This window comes from Arachis hypogaea, chromosome 4, assembly GCF_003086295.3.
Source record: "Arachis hypogaea cultivar Tifrunner chromosome 4, arahy.Tifrunner.gnm2.J5K5, whole genome shotgun sequence".
NCBI lineage: Eukaryota > Viridiplantae > Streptophyta > Magnoliopsida > Fabales > Fabaceae > Arachis > Arachis hypogaea.
In genome coordinates this window covers 108,907,847-108,927,252 of record NC_092039.1, presented here as the reverse complement: position 1 = coordinate 108,927,252, position 19,406 = coordinate 108,907,847, and the positions used below count along the sequence as shown (strand labels likewise).

The 19,406-nt window shown below is 36.3% G+C and overlaps 2 protein-coding genes across 6 annotated transcripts; both read right to left on the bottom strand.

Moving 5' to 3' along the window:
• Positions 1-4,611: 4,611 nt before the first annotated feature.
• LOC112797196 (uncharacterized) lies at positions 4,612-8,221 on the bottom strand. The gene is made up of 7 exons (XM_025840010.3): positions 7,764-8,221; positions 7,603-7,680; positions 7,329-7,435; positions 6,319-6,396; positions 6,008-6,109; positions 5,465-5,546; positions 4,612-4,990 (listed from the first exon to the last, which is right to left on the bottom strand). The coding sequence occupies exons 1-7, from the start codon at positions 7,909-7,911 to the stop codon at positions 4,872-4,874; spliced, it is 714 nt and encodes a 237-aa protein (XP_025695795.1). The 5' UTR covers positions 7,912-8,221; the 3' UTR covers positions 4,612-4,871.
• Positions 8,222-8,904: 683 nt separating this feature from the next.
• LOC140184473 (uncharacterized) lies at positions 8,905-18,695 on the bottom strand. 5 transcript variants are annotated; one of them, XM_072235941.1, is made up of 5 exons: positions 18,526-18,691; positions 18,380-18,434; positions 18,163-18,291; positions 14,870-16,002; positions 8,905-9,232 (listed from the first exon to the last, which is right to left on the bottom strand). In XM_072235941.1, exons 4-5 carry the CDS (start codon positions 15,993-15,995, stop codon positions 9,207-9,209), a joined length of 1,152 nt encoding a protein of 383 aa, XP_072092042.1. In that variant the 5' UTR covers positions 15,996-16,002; positions 18,163-18,291; positions 18,380-18,434; positions 18,526-18,691; the 3' UTR covers positions 8,905-9,206. The 5 variants fall into 5 exon arrangements, 1 of the variants encoding a protein (XP_072092042.1); XR_011881369.1 differs by lacking the exons at positions 14,870-16,002; positions 18,163-18,291; positions 18,380-18,434; positions 18,526-18,691 and adding exons at positions 10,664-10,792; positions 10,881-10,935; positions 11,027-11,196; XR_011881371.1 differs by lacking the exons at positions 14,870-16,002; positions 18,163-18,291; positions 18,380-18,434; positions 18,526-18,691 and adding exons at positions 10,664-10,792; positions 10,886-10,935; positions 11,027-11,196.
• Between the last annotated feature and the right edge of the window lie 711 nt (positions 18,696-19,406).

Here is a 19,406-nt window from a genome sequence, read left to right as displayed (position 1 = left end):
TTCACTCCTTTCAATTAACCTCAACAGGCTCAGTAGAGCAAAAAATATTTTTGAAGAAATGAACAACCTCTCTTTGCAAAACTTCCGGATCATCAAACCAGGACCCATCACTAACCAGCAACCCATGAATCTTGTTAGATTTTCTTCTAAGGATGGTTTGTATATGGAAAAAGTTAGTATTTCTATCACCATATCGAACCCATTGATCTCTTGACTTCTGGTACCAAAGCAATTCTTCTTGGGGCAAAACTAAATTATACTCAACTCTTAATTCTTCCTCTTTGTGCTTCAAAATCGAATCATCGTTAGCTTCCATTTTCCGTAATACAATTCAAATTAGCCTCCAATTTCCTCTTTTTAATAAAAATATTGTCAAAGACCATAGAGTTGAATTCCAACTATGCTTCTTGAACCCCAACAACTTCCTATGAATGTCAAAATATGTACTATCCCAAAATTTCTGAACAATGGCCTTGTAATCAGGATGTGTTGCTTATGTCGCTCGATAAAATGCTACAATTTTAAAAAATAAAATATTTATTTATTTATTTTAAAAAAATCCGATGAAGTAGTCGTGAAAATTGCAAAATGTAATAGTTCCATTTCCACCCCAATAATTCAACCCATATTAAAAACGCCACTGCCTTCTTATATTAAAAATAATTTCTGTTTTGTTATTCAGTGTGTTTTTGTAAAATTGTTTCTTCCTCTTACGGTCCATTAAAATTAATAATTCAACTAGGTATCCTTTAAAAGTTGTACAATATTCAGCCTTTTATTACAATAATTTAAAAAAAAGTAAAACAAACGCATCTAAAAATTATAAATAGATTTAGTGTCTTTTTAAAATTAAATACACATTTAAAATACAAACTAAATAAAATTAAAATTTAAAATTTAAATTTCAATTTTAAATTTCTGTTTCAGATTTAATATATTTAATTATTAATATATTGCAATTTAAAATACACATCCAAAAATCAAATTAGTTAGAATTCAAAATTTCGAATTTAAAATTCTAAAATGAATCTTAAATCATCTTAAATCACTAGTAAAACCTTTGCTCCGTAAAGATCCAGAGCTGCAGCGCCTCCCCCTCCACATCTGTAGCCGCTTTCGTCTTCTCCCGCGTTGCGCACTCCTCTGCGACGATCTCCTCCTTCGGCGACATGCTCCTCCCCGCGACGCGCACTTCCCCTGCGCACAACCCCGCGCCTCCTCCATCGATGGGCTCCTCTCCGTCCCTGGTCTCCTCCCTCGCGCCATGCACAACCGCCCCCTTCTCCCGCGCCTCCCTCTGTCTCTTCTCCCACGTCGCACTCCTTCTTCTGTCTCTGGTATTTCTGCTTGTAAAATTCTAAAAAAAAATTAGTTGAGTTCATTCATAAATATATGTTATCCTTTTTTTTCGCTTAATAAAAAGTTTTATTTTTTAAAATTTATGTATAATATTGAAAGTGTTTGTGTTTTTTTCCTTTTTTTTTAAATGTATTTGTGATTATAATTTTTTTTTGTACTCATATGTTTGATTTGGGAGTTGTAATGTTAACCTAATTTAGATGTGTTTATGTTGTTCATTATGTTCTTATGTATATATATAAGTTTTTTTTTATATGAGTTTTGGATGTGTTGATAAAATATTTAGAGTGCATTCTTATAATTTTAGATGTGTATTTAAATTTAATTTTTTCTGTGTTCAATATTTAATTTAGAACTACAATGAGAATAATTTAGATGTGTTAATACATAATTTTAAATGTATTTATGTTGTTTATTTAATTTTAGATGTGTTTTTTATATGAGTTTTGAATGTTTTGAATAAAAAAAATAATTAAAACGAGTTTAATTAATTTTAAAAATTTTACTGATTTTTAAAAATTAATATACAAAAAGTTGTTACGAATTTTATGATTTAGTTTACAAAAAATTAATCTATTACAAATAGTTACAAATTTTATGATGATAAATATTTAAAATAAAAGTAATTTTTTATAAATAAAAAATATGATTAATTAAAAATTTAAATAATAAAATATTAGATTTAAAAACTGAATGAATAAAGACTGAATTTTGTATTTTCCTAAAATTAAATTACAAAAAGGAAAGCACAAAAACAGATAAGTACCAATACAAAGCCGATGGCGATGGATGACGATTTCAGCAACCTTCTTCTTCGCTCCTCTTCAGTTTCATGGCTTCTTCTCCATTTCACACATTCTCCCAACTTCTTCAACCTCGTACAACATTTGCCACGACATCCACCAACAACAACAATAACAACCTCAGCAGTTGTACCACACGACCAAGCAACAAGCTACTTCTTCCGCCAACACTTTCTCTCTCTTCCAACACCCAGAGAAACGACCTTGATTTCCATGACAGAACCACCAGACTCCACATCAAGCGCCATGTCCACAAGATCACCACACTCTCCTCTACAAATTCTAAGACCCAGATTCTACGAAACCTAGAGAAGGACGCTGAATCTTTCAAAACTAGTTCAGATTTCAACCACCTGTTAATGGCTCTAGTGATTGCACAACAACATGAAGTTTGTCTGATTTTGTTCACAAAGTTGCAATCTTTCAAGGTTTTACCCAATGGGTGCACGTTTTCAATTGTGATAAGGTGCCACTGTGAGAGAAATGATCCAGATGAAGCAAAAAAGGTGCTTGACACTCTTTTGCAAAATGGGTTTCTTCCAGATGAAGTAACTATGAATGTTCTAATGAGTTCACTTTGCAAGAAAGGGAAGGTTCAGAAGGCTAGGGAGGTTTTTGAGGTAATGAGGGAAAAGGGTTTCAAGATGAGTGTTCAATCGCATAACTGTTTGTTGAAGGGTTTGTGTTATGTTGGGAGGGTGGAGGAAGCATTGGATTTGTTGAATGAGATGAAGAATGAGACACCATTGTTGAACCCTGATGTTTATTCGTACACTGTTGTGATGGATGGTTTGTGTAAAGTGGGGCTCTCTGATGAAGCAATGGGGTTGCTCAATGAAGCTGTTAGGGTTGGTATTGTTCCCAACGAGGTCACTTTTAACACATTGATTGAAGGGTATTCTAGGGAAGGTAGGCCATTGGAGGGTGTTTTGGTTTTGGAATTGATGAAGAAAAAGCATGGCTGTGTTCCTGGTTATGTCAATTACAGCACTGTGTTACATGGGTTGTTGAAGTGGAATGAGATTCCGGCAGCGTTTAAGGTTTACAAGGAAATGGTGGAGCTAGGGATTGAGGTCGATTCGAGGATGATGGCGAAGCTGGCGCGGCGATTGTGTAGGTTGTCGAGGAGGGAAAGGGGTTTGCTTCGAGACGCATGCCAAGTGTTTGAGAAAATGACAGAGAAGGGTTTCGTGGTTGATCAGAGGACACTTGAGGTGATTTTTGAGGCATTACTTTGGGGAGAGAAATTTGATGAGGCTTTGGAGGTTTTGAATGATATGGTTAAGTTGGGGTATTCTCCCAAGGCTATTGCTTTTGATAAAGTGATTCAAGGATTTTGTGCTAATGGGAAGTTAGAGGAGGCAGTGTCCATTTTGCTCTTTTGGCTTGGAAATGGAGGGGTTCCCCATAAATTTTCTTATGAAATGTTGATCAAAGAACTCAATGCACAAGGGAGATTAATTTGTGCTTCCATTTTGCTTGGTGCAGCATTTAAGCAAGGTGTTGTTCCCAGCATGGATCCTCTACTATGTAAATGTTGTGAAGAAAGATAGAAGCCAAGCTGATACATCACAGTGAAAGAAATTTAGTTGCAACATGTAATAATTACCGAATTGAAGTGGAAAATGAATTTTTGTGTGAAGAGGAACTCTTCTCTTGGGTTTAACAGGAGAAATCTTTTTATTATAGTAGTTGAGGAATGTACAAATAATTGGTTTCATGGATATTTAGAATTAGAATGATAGCTTTTGTACATATTTAACCGAGTTGATTACTTCATTCGGATTTTGCTAATATAGATAGGAGACAAAATTTAAATGTATATAGGGGTGTTTTCTTCTCATTCTTTCCTGAGATATTCCTTTTTTCTCTTCTCTTTTTCATGTTTTCTGCTCATTTCTTACATTTCCTTTTTGTTTTTCTGTATGAGATTGACTTCAGAATTAATAAAACATATTTGAACTCTTTGTATGGGTGCAACATTCATCTCTCTATTAATATCCTTAGGCATATTCTCAGACTTCTGTAGATACATATTATTGTTATTTACTTATTTTACTTATGTGTAATACTAAATTGAGTATAAGTTTCCATAACAGTAACTCTCATGATTTTGAGAATCAGATTGAACCAGCTAGTTCGACTAGGTTAACTGGAAATTGGCTAGCAGAGGATTAGTATGCTTTAAGGTAAAAACTAATTATTAAATAAACACTCAAAAATTGAAAATCAATAAAAAAACCAGTAAAACACAAAAAAAAGATCATTTTTAATACATATTTGATATTTTACATAAATATATTATTTTATTATATTTGATTCAATCTTGATTGGATCATTAAACCTTTAAATTTCTAACTCTACCAGTTTGGTTTTCAGAACCTTGGTATATCCTAATTGTTGTTGAAAGCATAATATTACCGAACCATTATCCCAGAAAATTATCTAGTGAGCACAAATGGTAGTAGTTGATTCCTTCTAATCATCCAACAGAAGTGTTAAATTACATGACATCATGAGAACAAAATTCTATGCAACATTAGCATGCTGAAGACAATGCTGCATAAGAGCTTCATTTCGCATTATGTTTCAACTCAATGTTACAAAGCATGTACCAATCTGCTAAGCTCAATTATACATATGCTGAATGCTATAAATTTCTCTCTACCCATGGTTTTGCACTTTTAACTACAAAACTTGATGTGCATCTCAAGCACGACTCATGTATTGCCCAGTTCTTGTATCAACCATTATTTCTTCGCCAATGTTTACAAAGAGTGGAACGTTGACAACAGCACCAGTGTCAAGCGTTGCTGGCTTTGATCCACCTGTTAAATAAATACAGTTTTCAGAGGGTCAGTAAGTTCTTCAAGGGAATGAAAGTAAAAAAGTTAATACAATAATAAGATATCACAATTTTCTTTTCTTTTCAAAATAGAAGCTTTAAACAAACAAATTCTGTCTTTCATGGCCAACAATAAGCAGATCAAGACCAATAATGCTCCAGATTCTTTGTAAGCCATAGCAAAAAACATGGTATAGCAAATGATTTCGTATATGCTTGACACTTGCTACATTACAGCAAGAATTTGGTCAAATAGAACTTTATGGGATAAAGTGTATTTTTTACCATTTGCCAAAAGTTTCAAGTCGAAAAAACTTTTCAATTTTAACCCTAACATTTGAAAATTTTCAATTTTACACCTAACATTTATAAAATTTTTCGTTCTATCCCCACAGCCAACGTTAGGGGGTAAAAATTGCACTTTACCCATTTTATGGTATTAAAAAAATGACATCACCTTGGGCTGTGTCGCCCTTAAGTCCTGGATCCACGTCAACTACAGTGAGCTTGACTGTGATAGGGAGATCAAGATCAATAACCTGCCAAGATATCAAGACAATAATTGCTAATCAAGATAAACAGAATCATCTTCATTTCTAAACATCATACTAATCTATGCATATGCAAGAATCCTATTCACATGCAATCACACTTGAACCAACTAGCTAAAAAAAGAACACTCCTTGAAAGGAATAATGCTTGGAGGAACCATTATAACCAAGGGTTTTGATAACCATTATATTGATTTTATTAATTTACAAGAATGTGTGGCTATGTTTGGGAGATTTTATATGATGTAATGGAGTGGTCATCAATGGAGTAGAAAAGTGAGGAGTGGAGAAATATTTCAATGTTGTTTGGGAGTTTAGAGTAGAGTAATATTTCAACTACTTCTTGTTGAACATAGTTCTGCATATCTATGGTCTAGGATTAAAAAAAAGAAAAAAGAAAACAAAGAAATAATAAAAGCAGGTAATAAATTATGTGATGAAAAGGCTACTTTTCCATTCCAAAACAGCAAATTGCAGTCCATTCCCTCTTTCAGCCACTTTGTTTTGTCTCCAACTTCTGATTCACCAAGACGACTCTCCTCAAATGTGTTCTGATATATTAAAAAATGACCAAATCAAACAGAGACTATGACAAAATTGATATAGCTAGTAAATTAATTACTAATTAAGGAGAAAGAGAATATAATCATATTGCTAATTATGATAACTCATCATTCAATGAGCGTGAGCAGTGATTATAATTTGCAAAGAGAATAGAGATGTATAGAGATTGCCAAACTATATCGATTTCAGATAATACCAAGTCCATAAAGACATATTGAGACCCATCTTTGTATGAGAATTGCTTTGTTTCCTTGACTACATTTGCTTCATCAATCTGTCAATATGAAAGAGAACAGATAAAGCAGAAAATTAAAAAATGATAAAACTAAAGCATCAAACAGAAATTGGAAGCAAAAAACAGATAGACACAACAAAGTTCATAATGCACTTCTAATGGCCACACCAGGTGCGGAGAAAACAAACCAATGTCATCACTTGTTTTGTTATTAGCTTTTAAGATGTCTTCAATCATTTGTCCATTTTAAAATAGAGATCACAAACTTCGTATTTATTTCAACTATATGATATGCTTGATGGTTTTCAAGATTGTGACAGACTGAACCATCAGCATAAACTATTAAGATTTTCACAGGGGCAAGACAAGTAGGATATGGATTCAGATATTTTGTGTCACAATCCGCAGAGCTATAAGCAGCTCTAATATTGGGAACATAGAACAAACTATGTCATTGCCTAGGGTAACCTGATCTTAATGATTGATAGCAAACTACAGTACTTAAGCCTGCAGTGGTTATGTAATTGCTACCCTAAAGAGATAAAGGCTTACCATATAAAAAGCTGCCATAAAGTACAAGTTGAGCATGCAAATGAAAACAAAATTGAAATTTGTAGCTACTAAAATTCTGATTAGCAATTTTTTCACTGATGTGCTTTGCACAACCTCTCCAGAACTCGGATAATAGAGGAGAGTTGTGTTATGTAATATTATTAATAACATGCATAACCTTCCCATTAGCTTTAATATTTCTTCTCAAAGAAAAATGTAACTAACAACCAAAAGCTAATGTTCTTCAAATCCCATCACCAAAAGAATATAGTCAACCAATCATCAAATAACTATGATGCAGAAATCTTGTAACTTGAAAGTAAAGACATATTGAACATTTCCTTTTCCTATTCAAATGACAATTATGAACATAACAACTCCAAGCATGAGCCCTAAAACTGCAGTTTAGAATAGATTACCGAGCTTCCAGCTCTAAAAGTCTTCTCAACTGTATTCCCTGTAACATAGTTCTTGAGCTTGGTTCTCACAAATGCTGCTCCTTTTCCAGGTTTCACATGAAGAAACTCTAAACCATGCATCATGCAATTTCAAATAAACTAATGTCACATTATGCTCTAAATAATAATAATAAGCCCAGAACTTCACATTATGTCTCTTCGAGTACTCTCTACTAGTAATTCCTAGCTTTATCTCATTCGATTAAATAGATAATAAATGTGAAACAGGAATCACCTAAGACACGCCAAGGAGCACCATCCACTTCAAGGTTGGTACCAACTTTGATGTCGTTGCTAGTCAATGCGTAAATCCCTGAAACAAAAACAACAAACAATATGAATAAGAATAATGAATAAAGCAGAAGAATCAGAGGTGAATTGTAATGAGAGACTCACTAAGGAATCTGGTTGTGGAAGAAGAAGAAGGAGTTCGCATTGGAAGAAGTGAAGGGTTTGAAGAAAAGGAGGAGGAAGGAGAGGTGAAAGTGGACATTACGGAAGAGAAAGGTGAGAGCTTTAGCTTCAAGCTTGCGATTCCCTCCATGGTTATGTTGCACCCAAAGACTCAAACAGATAAGGAAAATGCCAACCCAAGAGCGCTCGTGTTCCTTCCAAGCTCCAACTGGACTTTTTTTTTTTTTTTTGAACAGTTCACTGTTCCAGTGTTGGTGAGTTTTAGGGTGCGCCTGCCCCAATCAGGCGTGCCACACGCCTTGTACCTTTTTGGGTTTTGGCACAATTTTTATGAGACACGTGTTGTATTTAGTATTAATGTGTAGGTTTGAGGTGTAGTTTTTGATTGTCCAACAGGTTAATGAGATCTTCTCAGAATTAGAAATTCGCTCCATGGTCTTGAGAGTTGAGAGGATATTCAAATTCGACATTATATATGGTAAGTGCATAAATATATTTTTGTCAAGAGACTAGACCTAGTTGAGTTGACAGATGTCTTTTTTCTTTTATTATTTTGGTGGAACCATATATATATATATATATATATATATATATATGGAAAACTTTCACATGTACCATTTAATTTATTGGTATAGCTGTATTGGTATAGCTGTATCAGGTACAATATGGTATTCGGACAAAAACTGTTATTTCAACTATGGTTGAGCCTTTTTCTTATGCTGGAACAATTTTTTTAAAAAAATATTTTATTTTATTTATTGATATATATAGACACAGTTTACATTTTTTTATATCCTATTACTTGTCTGGTCGCAAAAACAAAATATCTTATTACTTATCTTATTTATAGACATAAATTTTAAATAATAAAATAGATATATTGTGATACATAAAAATTGACATATGCATAATTAATTTGTTTACACTGTAAATGTAACACCCTACCACGCTAAGCTTTACGCTTAAGCCGTAAAACAGAGGTGGTGTGGTATTACGACCTCTACAATAAAATATATATTTATAATAGCAGAAGAATTATAATATGCTAGGAGCCGTGAAGAAAAGAGGAAACAAAATCGCAAAATAAAAGCGCAACGCTCAAGGAACGGGTTAACCTGCGTGCTAAGGAAACCATAACTATTAAACATATGATAACAGAAGTAGGAATAGAGTGCCAAAGATACAAAATAACGAGCTCCTGACTCAGCCTGCGAAGTCAAGACTGGCCGGAGAATATACACACATATATACATATATATACATATCCAAAACCCAAATGTACATAAACAAAATCCTGCCTCTCCATACACCTCTAGGAGGATAAAAAAGAATAAGTTATGTGGAGAGAAAACTAAGTACATATATATACATCATAGCATAACAAAAAAAAACCCAGTAACCACTCCGCTTCAAGAGTCCAGACACCTAACGAGATGCCTCTCGACCTGCATCTGAAAAACAACAACATAGTATGGAATGAGAACCGGAGGTTCTCAGTATGGTAAAGGTGCCACACACATAATATATAAGGTCCTGGGAATGCCAGAGGCAATCCTAGAACGCCGACACTCAGATTATAGAGCTTAAAGTATTAAATAGAAGCCATAGAAGGTGGTTTTCTAAGAATATGTAAACCTGATTTAACTTAATCTTAAACCTAAATCTCATATTGCCATTCCTCCAAACCTCCATCTCCATCAGGATTTCACAGACAAACAAACAGATAAAGCAAGCACATGAAGGTTACAAGTACTGCAGGTAACAAATATACATTTAGCATGGCAGATACATTCAGGCACACCCAGTTAATGCACAAGCAAGTAGTTCAAATAGTATGCATATGATGCATGCCTGTCCTATGGCTGATGAGGCTCATCTGTCGGTTATCCAGCCAACCCGACAAGTCTGAATTGTCCTTAGACTGTCCCCCGACGTGCATCCCCAAGAGTCTATGCATAGCTTTATCTCAAATAATCAATATTGCTCAATGGGGGTAACATTCCCGGGAATTTATATAGTGCCCGGTCACACTTACGTCGTAGGGTCAACAGAGTATCGAGTTTTCTACCTGGTACACGTGGTGGCAAGCCACGGTACTTTATCCAGGGAATCTCGTATCTCAGATTATTCAAATTCATAAGCCATATAAATAATTCAATTATAATTCATCAACATTAACATCATTCTCAATCGCATTTCATTCATCATCATACATTAATCATATTCAATCCTTATCCTTCACTATCGCACCTCCCATTCCGTCCATCAATAGTTCCAATTCAAAACATAACTCATTCTTTTCTAAATGAATCAGACTTAAAACATGCTCATTTTCTTAATAACTCTAAATCAAACCATATACCCTTTGAATCTAAATCTTTTTAGATAATCATATAAACAAAATCTCTAATTTCTATAAAATTTCGGCAGCATCTCCTCTAAAACTCGGATTTTGCCACCCTTTTCGGGTCCAAACCTGCATTCTTTTCAATTCAACATACCCTTCCTTATCATCATAACAATCACCACAATAAATCTACCTCAGATCAACAATTAAACTCATACAATATTCGAATCCAACAACCAAAAATTCAATTAAGGATCATAGTTCACTAATCCTAGGCTTCTAACACAAGATACCTCAAATCAATAATTCACCAAATTATTAATTAATCAACAAGCACCAAACTAACCATGTTCATCAATAATAACATTCACCATCCAAAATTAATAACTAATTATCCAATAAACTTCAACCAAATATATTCATCGAAAAATTACTAAACATTAAACATACACCCGCATTCCAACTTATCCTATGGTCATCTAGCCTAAGTTTTCACAGAACATTATATATTAAATGCAAGAAACCTAAACCATACCTTAGCCGATTCCCAAGTATTATTCCAAGAAAATTTTTCTAAAAGAACACAGCCCTCAAAACCTCAACTAATCCGCTTCCTCCAAGTTCCAGTATTCACAATTTCAAGCTCCAATTATCTATTTTCAACCTAATACACATTCATAACACATATATACCCAATTTAATACTCAAAGCTCAAATTTAATGAAAATAAAATATAATTATCGTATCCTCACTTTACCCAAGCTTCACATAAGCAAGAGTGAACGTTTTCCTCAAGCTAATTGGATCCTAAAACATCAAAAATCAAAGAAATTCAACACCCTTTCTCAAAACTCAAAAATTGGGGGAAATGAGAGACTGAAGTGGAATATCAAGTTACCTATGAAATTGTTCCGGTAGAAATGTAGAGCTCAACGCGGTGAACGCGTGGCCACAAACGGTGCGGCGATCGGAGCTCAAACGAGGAAGTTACGGGAAATTGAATTCACCGTAAACGAATTCCTCTTCTTCTCTTCCCTGGGAGGCTGCTGCATCGTTGAGGGAAATGAAGAGAATAAGAGCCCGTGGCTCTTTTTAATTGTTGGACTAATTGGGCCCACAGCCCGGTTTAACCGGTTCGGCCCGGTTTAACCGGTTCGGCCCGGTTTAACCGGTTCGGTCCGTTCGGTCCAATCTTGGACCGTTTTCTTCGAAATTGGTGTCAAAATTCTCGTTTCGATGAGCTCTATCCTAATTTAATATAATATTCACATTTCTAATCTTCCTTATTAAAAATTAATTTATTGACTAATTATCTACTAATTTAACCGGGGTTTACATCCTACCCACCTAATAAAGAATTTTGCCCTCAAAATTCAAATCTAGTTACTTGAAAAGAGATGTGGATAGTCCTTTCGCATATCTGATTCGAGCTCCCAGGTATGTTCCTCGATACCAGCTCGACTCCAAGCCACTTTTACCAATGATACTTCCCTTCCTCGTAATCGTTTAACACTGGTGTCATCAATCCTCACCGGAATTACTGGGAGTGTTAGATCTTCTCTCACTTGGATTGGTTCTGGTTCTAGAACATGACTTGCGTCAGGGGTGTACTTCCTAAGCTGAGACACATGAAACACGTCGTGCAAATTCGAAAGATATGGCGGTAAGGCAATTCTATAAGCCACTGGCCCAATCCTCTTCAGAATCTCAAAGGGTCCAATATAACGGGGATTCAGTTTCTTAGTCTTAATAGCTCTTCTCACTCCAGTGGTTGGTGTAACTTTCAAAAAGACATGTTCTCCTTCTTCAAACTCCAAAGGCTTTCGCCTCTGATCAGCATAGCTCTTCTGGCGGCTTTGGGCTATAAGCATTCGACTACGAATCTTCTTTATCAGTTCAGTTGTTTCAGCTATCATTTCAGGCCCTAATAAACTTCTTTCTCCAGTTTCATACCAACATAGTGGAGACTGACATTTTCTACCATACAGAGCCTCATATGGAGCCATTCCGATGCTCGCATGATAGCTATTATTATAAGCAAATTCTATTATTGGCATATACCGATCCCAGCTCGTCAGCTGGTCTAAAACACAAGCCCTTAACATATCCTCCAAGGTCTGAATAGTTCTTTCTGACTGACCATCTGTCTGAGGGTGATACGCAGTACTCAAGCTTAACTGAGTCCCAAATGCACGCTGAAAAGCTTCCCAGAACCTTGATGTGAAACGAGGATCTCTATCAGATATGATAGTAGAAGGCACGCCATGCAACCTGACAATCTCTTTAATATACGTTCGAGCCAATTCCTCCATTGTGCAACGTATTCGGATAGGAAGAAAGTGAGCTGATTTTGTTAGTCGATCCACAACCACCCAAATAGCGTCACAACCAGATCGGGTTTTAGGCAAACCTATCACAAAATCCATTGCGATACTCTCCCATTTCCACTGTGGAATCTCCAAAGGCTGAAGGGTTCCTGATGGTCTCTGATGCTCAATCTTAACCTTCTGACATGTTGAACATTTAGATACATGCAATGCCACATCATTCTTCATCCCTGGCCACCAGAACATCGCTTTTAGATCCTGATACATTTTAGTGCTCCCTGGATGAATTGAGAACCCACTCTTATGAGCTTCCTTCAAGATACTTTGTCGCAGGTCTCCAATATTAGGCACAATAATCCGGTTCTTGAACCTCCATAAACCATCCTGACCTTCTGACACTCTCCACTGTTTTCCCTGTTCAACTGCTGGTAATACCTTACGTAACGCTTCACTATCTCGATGGGCCTTCAGAAGTTCTAATTTAAAATCACTTGAAATCTGCAACTGACTCAAACACAGGATTCCATATTCTTCTCTAATTCCCAAATTCAAACCTTGAAATGCCCTTAGTAATTCTTCCTCCCGTAGCATCATCCAAGCTGCATATAAAGACTTCCGACTCAAAGCGTCCGCCACAACGTTCGCTTTTCCTGGATGATAATTCAATTCAAAATCATAATCTTTTAGAAGCTCCATCCATCTCCTCTGACGCATATTCAACTCTTTCTGCTCAAAAAGATACTTCAAACTCTTATGGTCTGAGAAAACATGAAACTTAACACCATAGAGATAATGCCTCCAAATCTTTAAAGCAAACACAACAGCAGCAAGTTCCAAATCGTGTGTCGGATAGTTCATTTCATGCGGCCTTAACTGCCGTGAGGCGTATGCCACAACATTCTGGTGCTGCATCAGAACGCACCCTAAACCTTTCAGAGATGCATCACAATACACTTCAAACGGTTCACTTGGTTCAGGTAATACCAATACAGGTGCAGCAGTCAACCTGTGCTTCAATGCTTGGAAACTCTCTTCACACTCCGGAGTCCAGATAAAAGGCGTATCCTTCCTAGTCAACTTAGTTAAAGGTAAGGCGAGCTGTGAAAATCCCTTAATGAATCTGCGATAATACCCCGCCAAACCTAAGAAACTCCTAATCTCTGTCACTGAAGTTGGTCGCTCCCAATTCATCACTGCCTCCACCTTAGCAGGATCCACAGCTATTCCCTGCTTACTCACCACGTGGCCGAGAAACTTCACTTCACTCTTCCAGAACTCACATTTAGATAACTTAGCGTACAACTTTCTGTCTCTCAGAATTTGCAGCACAGTTCGCAAGTGATCAGTATGTTCCTCTTTAGTCTTAGAATAAACAAGAATGTCATCAATGAAGACAATAACAAACTTGTCCAGATACGGTCGGAAAATCCTGTTCATATAATCCATAAATACTGCCGGGGCATTAGTTAACCCAAAAGACATTACTGTATATTCATAATGACCATAACGCGTCCTGAAAGCAGTCTTCGGAATATCCTCATCTCTAACCCTTATCTGATGATATCCGGATCGCAGATCAATCTTAGAAAACACACCGGCTCCCTGTAACTGATCCATTAGATCATCGATTCTAGGCAACGGATATTTATTCTTCACAGTGATCTTATTCAATTGCCGATAATCGACACACAGCCGCATACTCCCATCCTTCTTCTTTACCAGTAACACTGGCGCTCCCCACGGAGAAACACTTGGTCGGATAAAATGCTTACCCAACAGATCTTCCAGCTGAGCTTTCAGTTCAGCCATTTCTAAAGGTGACATCCTATAAGGAGTAATTGAAATTGGACCGGATCCAGGTACCAACTCAATTGCAAATTCAACCTCTCGGTTAGGTGGGAATTCATTAATATCATCCGGAAACACATCTGGAAATTCACATACAACCGGAATTTGCTCTAAACTCTGATCATCACCTGATACTCCCGCAGTTAATAACATAATACCCTGACATTCAGTTCCAGAACAGGTTACTATCATAGAATTTAAATAGTAACTATTCACCACAACCGGTGCTTCTGACCCTTCCGGCATAAACTGTACTGACTTCTCAGAACAATCAAGCAAAACATGATTCTTGGATAACCAATCCAATCCCAAAATGAGATCAAGACCAGTCATAGGCAAACAAATCAAATCATGCACAAATTCACGCTGTTGTACTCGAAAGGAAACTTGTGGACATCCTATCCTAGTCACCATAGCTTCATGAGTAGCATTATATACTTTCAAATCATAACCTAAAACCACCATTCTCAATCCTAATTCATGGGCCTTTTTAAATGCAATAAATGAATGACTTGCTCCTGAATCAAATAAAGCATTTAAGATTTTACCAGCCATTTCACAATTACCTCTAATCAGTGTCTCAGATCCCTCAGCACCTACGGTAGAAGTGGTGTATACTCTCCCCGGCTGCTGCACCCTACCAGTCTCATACTTCTTCTTCTCTGGGCAATTACTGGCTATATGCCCAGGCTGTCCACAGGAATAGCATACTCCAAGTCCTAGTCTGCACGGAACTCCAGGATGATACTTTCCGCACCTCTGACAATTCAAATCCTGCTGTGGCTGCTTCCCAAATCTTCTTCCCTGATTACCATTGGTATTCAGCCTTCTATAATTACCTTGACCCTGAGTCTGTTGCGGAATAGAACCTCCACGCTTGAAATTCCTACCTCTCGGAGCAAAGTTCCTTCCTGAAGGTCTCTGAAAAGGCACCCTCAAACTTCCTTTCTCTGCTGCCGCCTTCCTCACACAATCCTCAGCCACCCTACTCTTATTCACCAATTCAGAAAACACCCTGATCTCCATTGGGGCAACGAAGCTCAGAATATCACTCCGAAGACCTCCTTCATATTTAATACACTTCCATTCAGCAAAATCTTCAGGCGCACCTTGACAGATACGAGAAAAGCGACACAACTCCTCAAACTTACTAGTGTACTCAGCAACAGTCATCTGTCCTTGTTTTAACTGCATTAATTCAAGTTCCTTGGCATTTCTGACTGAATTAGGAAAGTATTTCTTATAGAACTCTGTCCGAAAAACCTCCCAAGTAATCGCAGCACCATCAGGCTGCAGGATACGTCGTGTCCCCTGCCACCAATACTGAGCTTCACCTTGCAACTGATAGGTTCCAAATTCAACCCATTGCTCTTCAGGAACCTGTTGTGCCTGTAACGCCCTTTCCATAGCCTGAATCCAATTATCTGCATCAGTGGGATTTGAGGTTCCCCTGAAGGTTGGAGGATGAACTTTTAGAAATGTAGCAAGTGTCATAGGACCATCCTCATCATTATTATTTCCATGATAGCCCTGATTTATCTGATTACCCAGTGTCTCAGCTGTCGCCTGCATAGCTGCAGCCATATTTCCCAGGGCAGCCATAAAATCTACTGGATCAGTCCCTATGGGGGCAGGAGTAACGGTGCCTGTCCTACCTCTACCTCGCCCGCGACCGCGTCCGCGAGTTGACATCTGGTCCCTATATACACCAAACAAGTGATATTAAGTTGATCAGTCTCAATATCGCCGGTCTAATGCTTTAGGTTCCAAATGCATGCTCACAAACGTTTATGCCATATATATCAGTCAGATATCCTAGTAGCACATAAACACATATACAGAGAATGCACAGAAGCACAATCAGTCCGTCTTTCAGGCTCTATAGGAACGAACTGCTCTGATACCATAATGTAACACCCTACCACGCTAAGCTTTACGCTTAAGCCGTAAAACAGAGGTGGTGTGGTATTACGACCTCTACAATAAAATATATATTTATAATAGCAGAAGAATTATAATATGCTAGGAGCCGTGAAGAAAAGAGGAAACAAAATCGCAAAATAAAAGCGCAACGCTCAAGGAACGGGTTAACCTGCGTGCTAAGGAAACCATAACTATTAAACATATGATAACAGAAGTAGGAATAGAGTGCCAAAGATACAAAATAACGAGCTCCTGACTCAGCCTGCGAAGTCAAGACTGGCCGGAGAATATACACACATATATACATATATATACATATCCAAAACCCAAATGTACATAAACAAAATCCTGCCTCTCCATACACCTCTAGGAGGATAAAAAAGAATAAGTTATGTGGAGAGAAAACTAAGTACATATATATACATCATAGCATAACAAAAAAAAACCCAGTAACCACTCCGCTTCAAGAGTCCAGACACCTAACGAGATGCCTCTCGACCTGCATCTGAAAAACAACAACATAGTATGGAATGAGAACCGGAGGTTCTCAGTATGGTAAAGGTGCCACACACATAATATATAAGGTCCTGGGAATGCCAGAGGCAATCCTAGAACGCCGACACTCAGATTATAGAGCTTAAAGTATTAAATAGAAGCCATAGAAGGTGGTTTTCTAAGAATATGTAAACCTGATTTAACTTAATCTTAAACCTAAATCTCATATTGCCATTCCTCCAAACCTCCATCTCCATCAGGATTTCACAGACAAACAAACAGATAAAGCAAGCACATGAAGGTTACAAGTACTGCAGGTAACAAATATACATTTAGCATGGCAGATACATTCAGGCACACCCAGTTAATGCACAAGCAAGTAGTTCAAATAGTATGCATATGATGCATGCCTGTCCTATGGCTGATGAGGCTCATCTGTCGGTTATCCAGCCAACCCGACAAGTCTGAATTGTCCTTAGACTGTCCCCCGACGTGCATCCCCAAGAGTCTATGCATAGCTTTATCTCAAATAATCAATATTGCTCAATGGGGGTAACATTCCCGGGAATTTATATAGTGCCCGGTCACACTTACGTCGTAGGGTCAACAGAGTATCGAGTTTTCTACCTGGTACACGTGGTGGCAAGCCACGGTACTTTATCCAGGGAATCTCGTATCTCAGATTATTCAAATTCATAAGCCATATAAATAATTCAATTATAATTCATCAACATTAACATCATTCTCAATCGCATTTCATTCATCATCATACATTAATCATATTCAATCCTTATCCTTCACTATCGCACCTCCCATTCCGTCCATCAATAGTTCCAATTCAAAACATAACTCATTCTTTTCTAAATGAATCAGACTTAAAACATGCTCATTTTCTTAATAACTCTAAATCAAACCATATACCCTTTGAATCTAAATCTTTTTAGATAATCATATAAACAAAATCTCTAATTTCTATAAAATTTCGGCAGCATCTCCTCTAAAACTCGGATTTTGCCACCCTTTTCGGGTCCAAACCTGCATTCTTTTCAATTCAACATACCCTTCCTTATCATCATAACAATCACCACAATAAATCTACCTCAGATCAACAATTAAACTCATACAATATTCGAATCCAACAACCAAAAATTCAATTAAGGATCATAGTTCACTAATCCTAGGCTTCTAACACAAGATACCTCAAATCAATAATTCACCAAATTATTAATTAATCAACAAGCACCAAACTAACCATGTTCATCAATAATAACATTCACCATCCAAAATTAATAACTAATTATCCAATAAACTTCAACCAAATATATTCATCGAAAAATTACTAAACATTAAACATACACCCGCATTCCAACTTATCCTATGGTCATCTAGCCTAAGTTTTCACAGAACATTATATATTAAATGCAAGAAACCTAAACCATACCTTAGCCGATTCCCAAGTATTATTCCAAGAAAATTTTTCTAAAAGAACACAGCCCTCAAAACCTCAACTAATCCGCTTCCTCCAAGTTCCAGTATTCACAATTTCAAGCTCCAATTATCTATTTTCAACCTAATACACATTCATAACACATATATACCCAATTTAATACTCAAAGCTCAAATTTAATGAAAATAAAATATAATTATCGTATCCTCACTTTACCCAAGCTTCACATAAGCAAGAGTGAACGTTTTCCTCAAGCTAATTGGATCCTAAAACATCAAAAATCAAAGAAATTCAACACCCTTTCTCAAAACTCAAAAATTGGGGGAAATGAGAGACTGAAGTGGAATATCAAGTTACCTATGAAATTGTTCCGGTAGAAATGTAGAGCTCAACGCGGTGAACGCGTGGCCACAAACGGTGCGGCGATCGGAGCTCAAACGAGAAAGTTACGGGAAATTGAATTCACCGTAAACGAATTCCTCTTCTTCTCTTCCCTGGGAGGCTGCTGCATCGTTGAGGGAAATGAAGAGAATAAGAGCCCGTGGCTCTTTTTAATTGTTGGACTAATTGGGCCCACAGCCCGGTTTAACCGGTTCGGCCCGGTTTAACCGGTTCGGCCCGGTTTAACCGGTTCGGTCCGTTCGGTCCAATCTTGGACCGTTTTCTTCGAAATTGGTGTCAAAATTCTCGTTTCGATGAGCTCTATCCTAATTTAATATAATATTCACATTTCTAATCTTCCTTATTAAAAATTAATTTATTGACTAATTATCTACTAATTTAACCGGGGTTTACAGTAAATAAGATATATAAGATATATAATGACAAACCTACAAAATTTTAAAAATAAGAGCAAATATATATATATATATATATATATATATATATATATATATATATATTAAAATAAATTTTGTGAACGTTATTAATTATATTAAAAATATAATAGAGATATGAAAATTAAAAAGTGTTAGTGAATATTTTCAATCTTAAAATACTATTCATATATAATTTATAAAAAAATATTTTTGTTATTTCTAAAACTTAAACTTAGAACCTCTTAATTAAATTATAAATAATTTATCATCTTTATTAATTTTACTTTTATTTACTTGTATGCATATTTAATAATAAAAAAATAAATTAATTAGTACATTAACGTCTATTAATACATTAGTATTTATAATTTGAAATTAGAATTATATATAAATACCAAAAAATCTAAGCTTGTATATGCA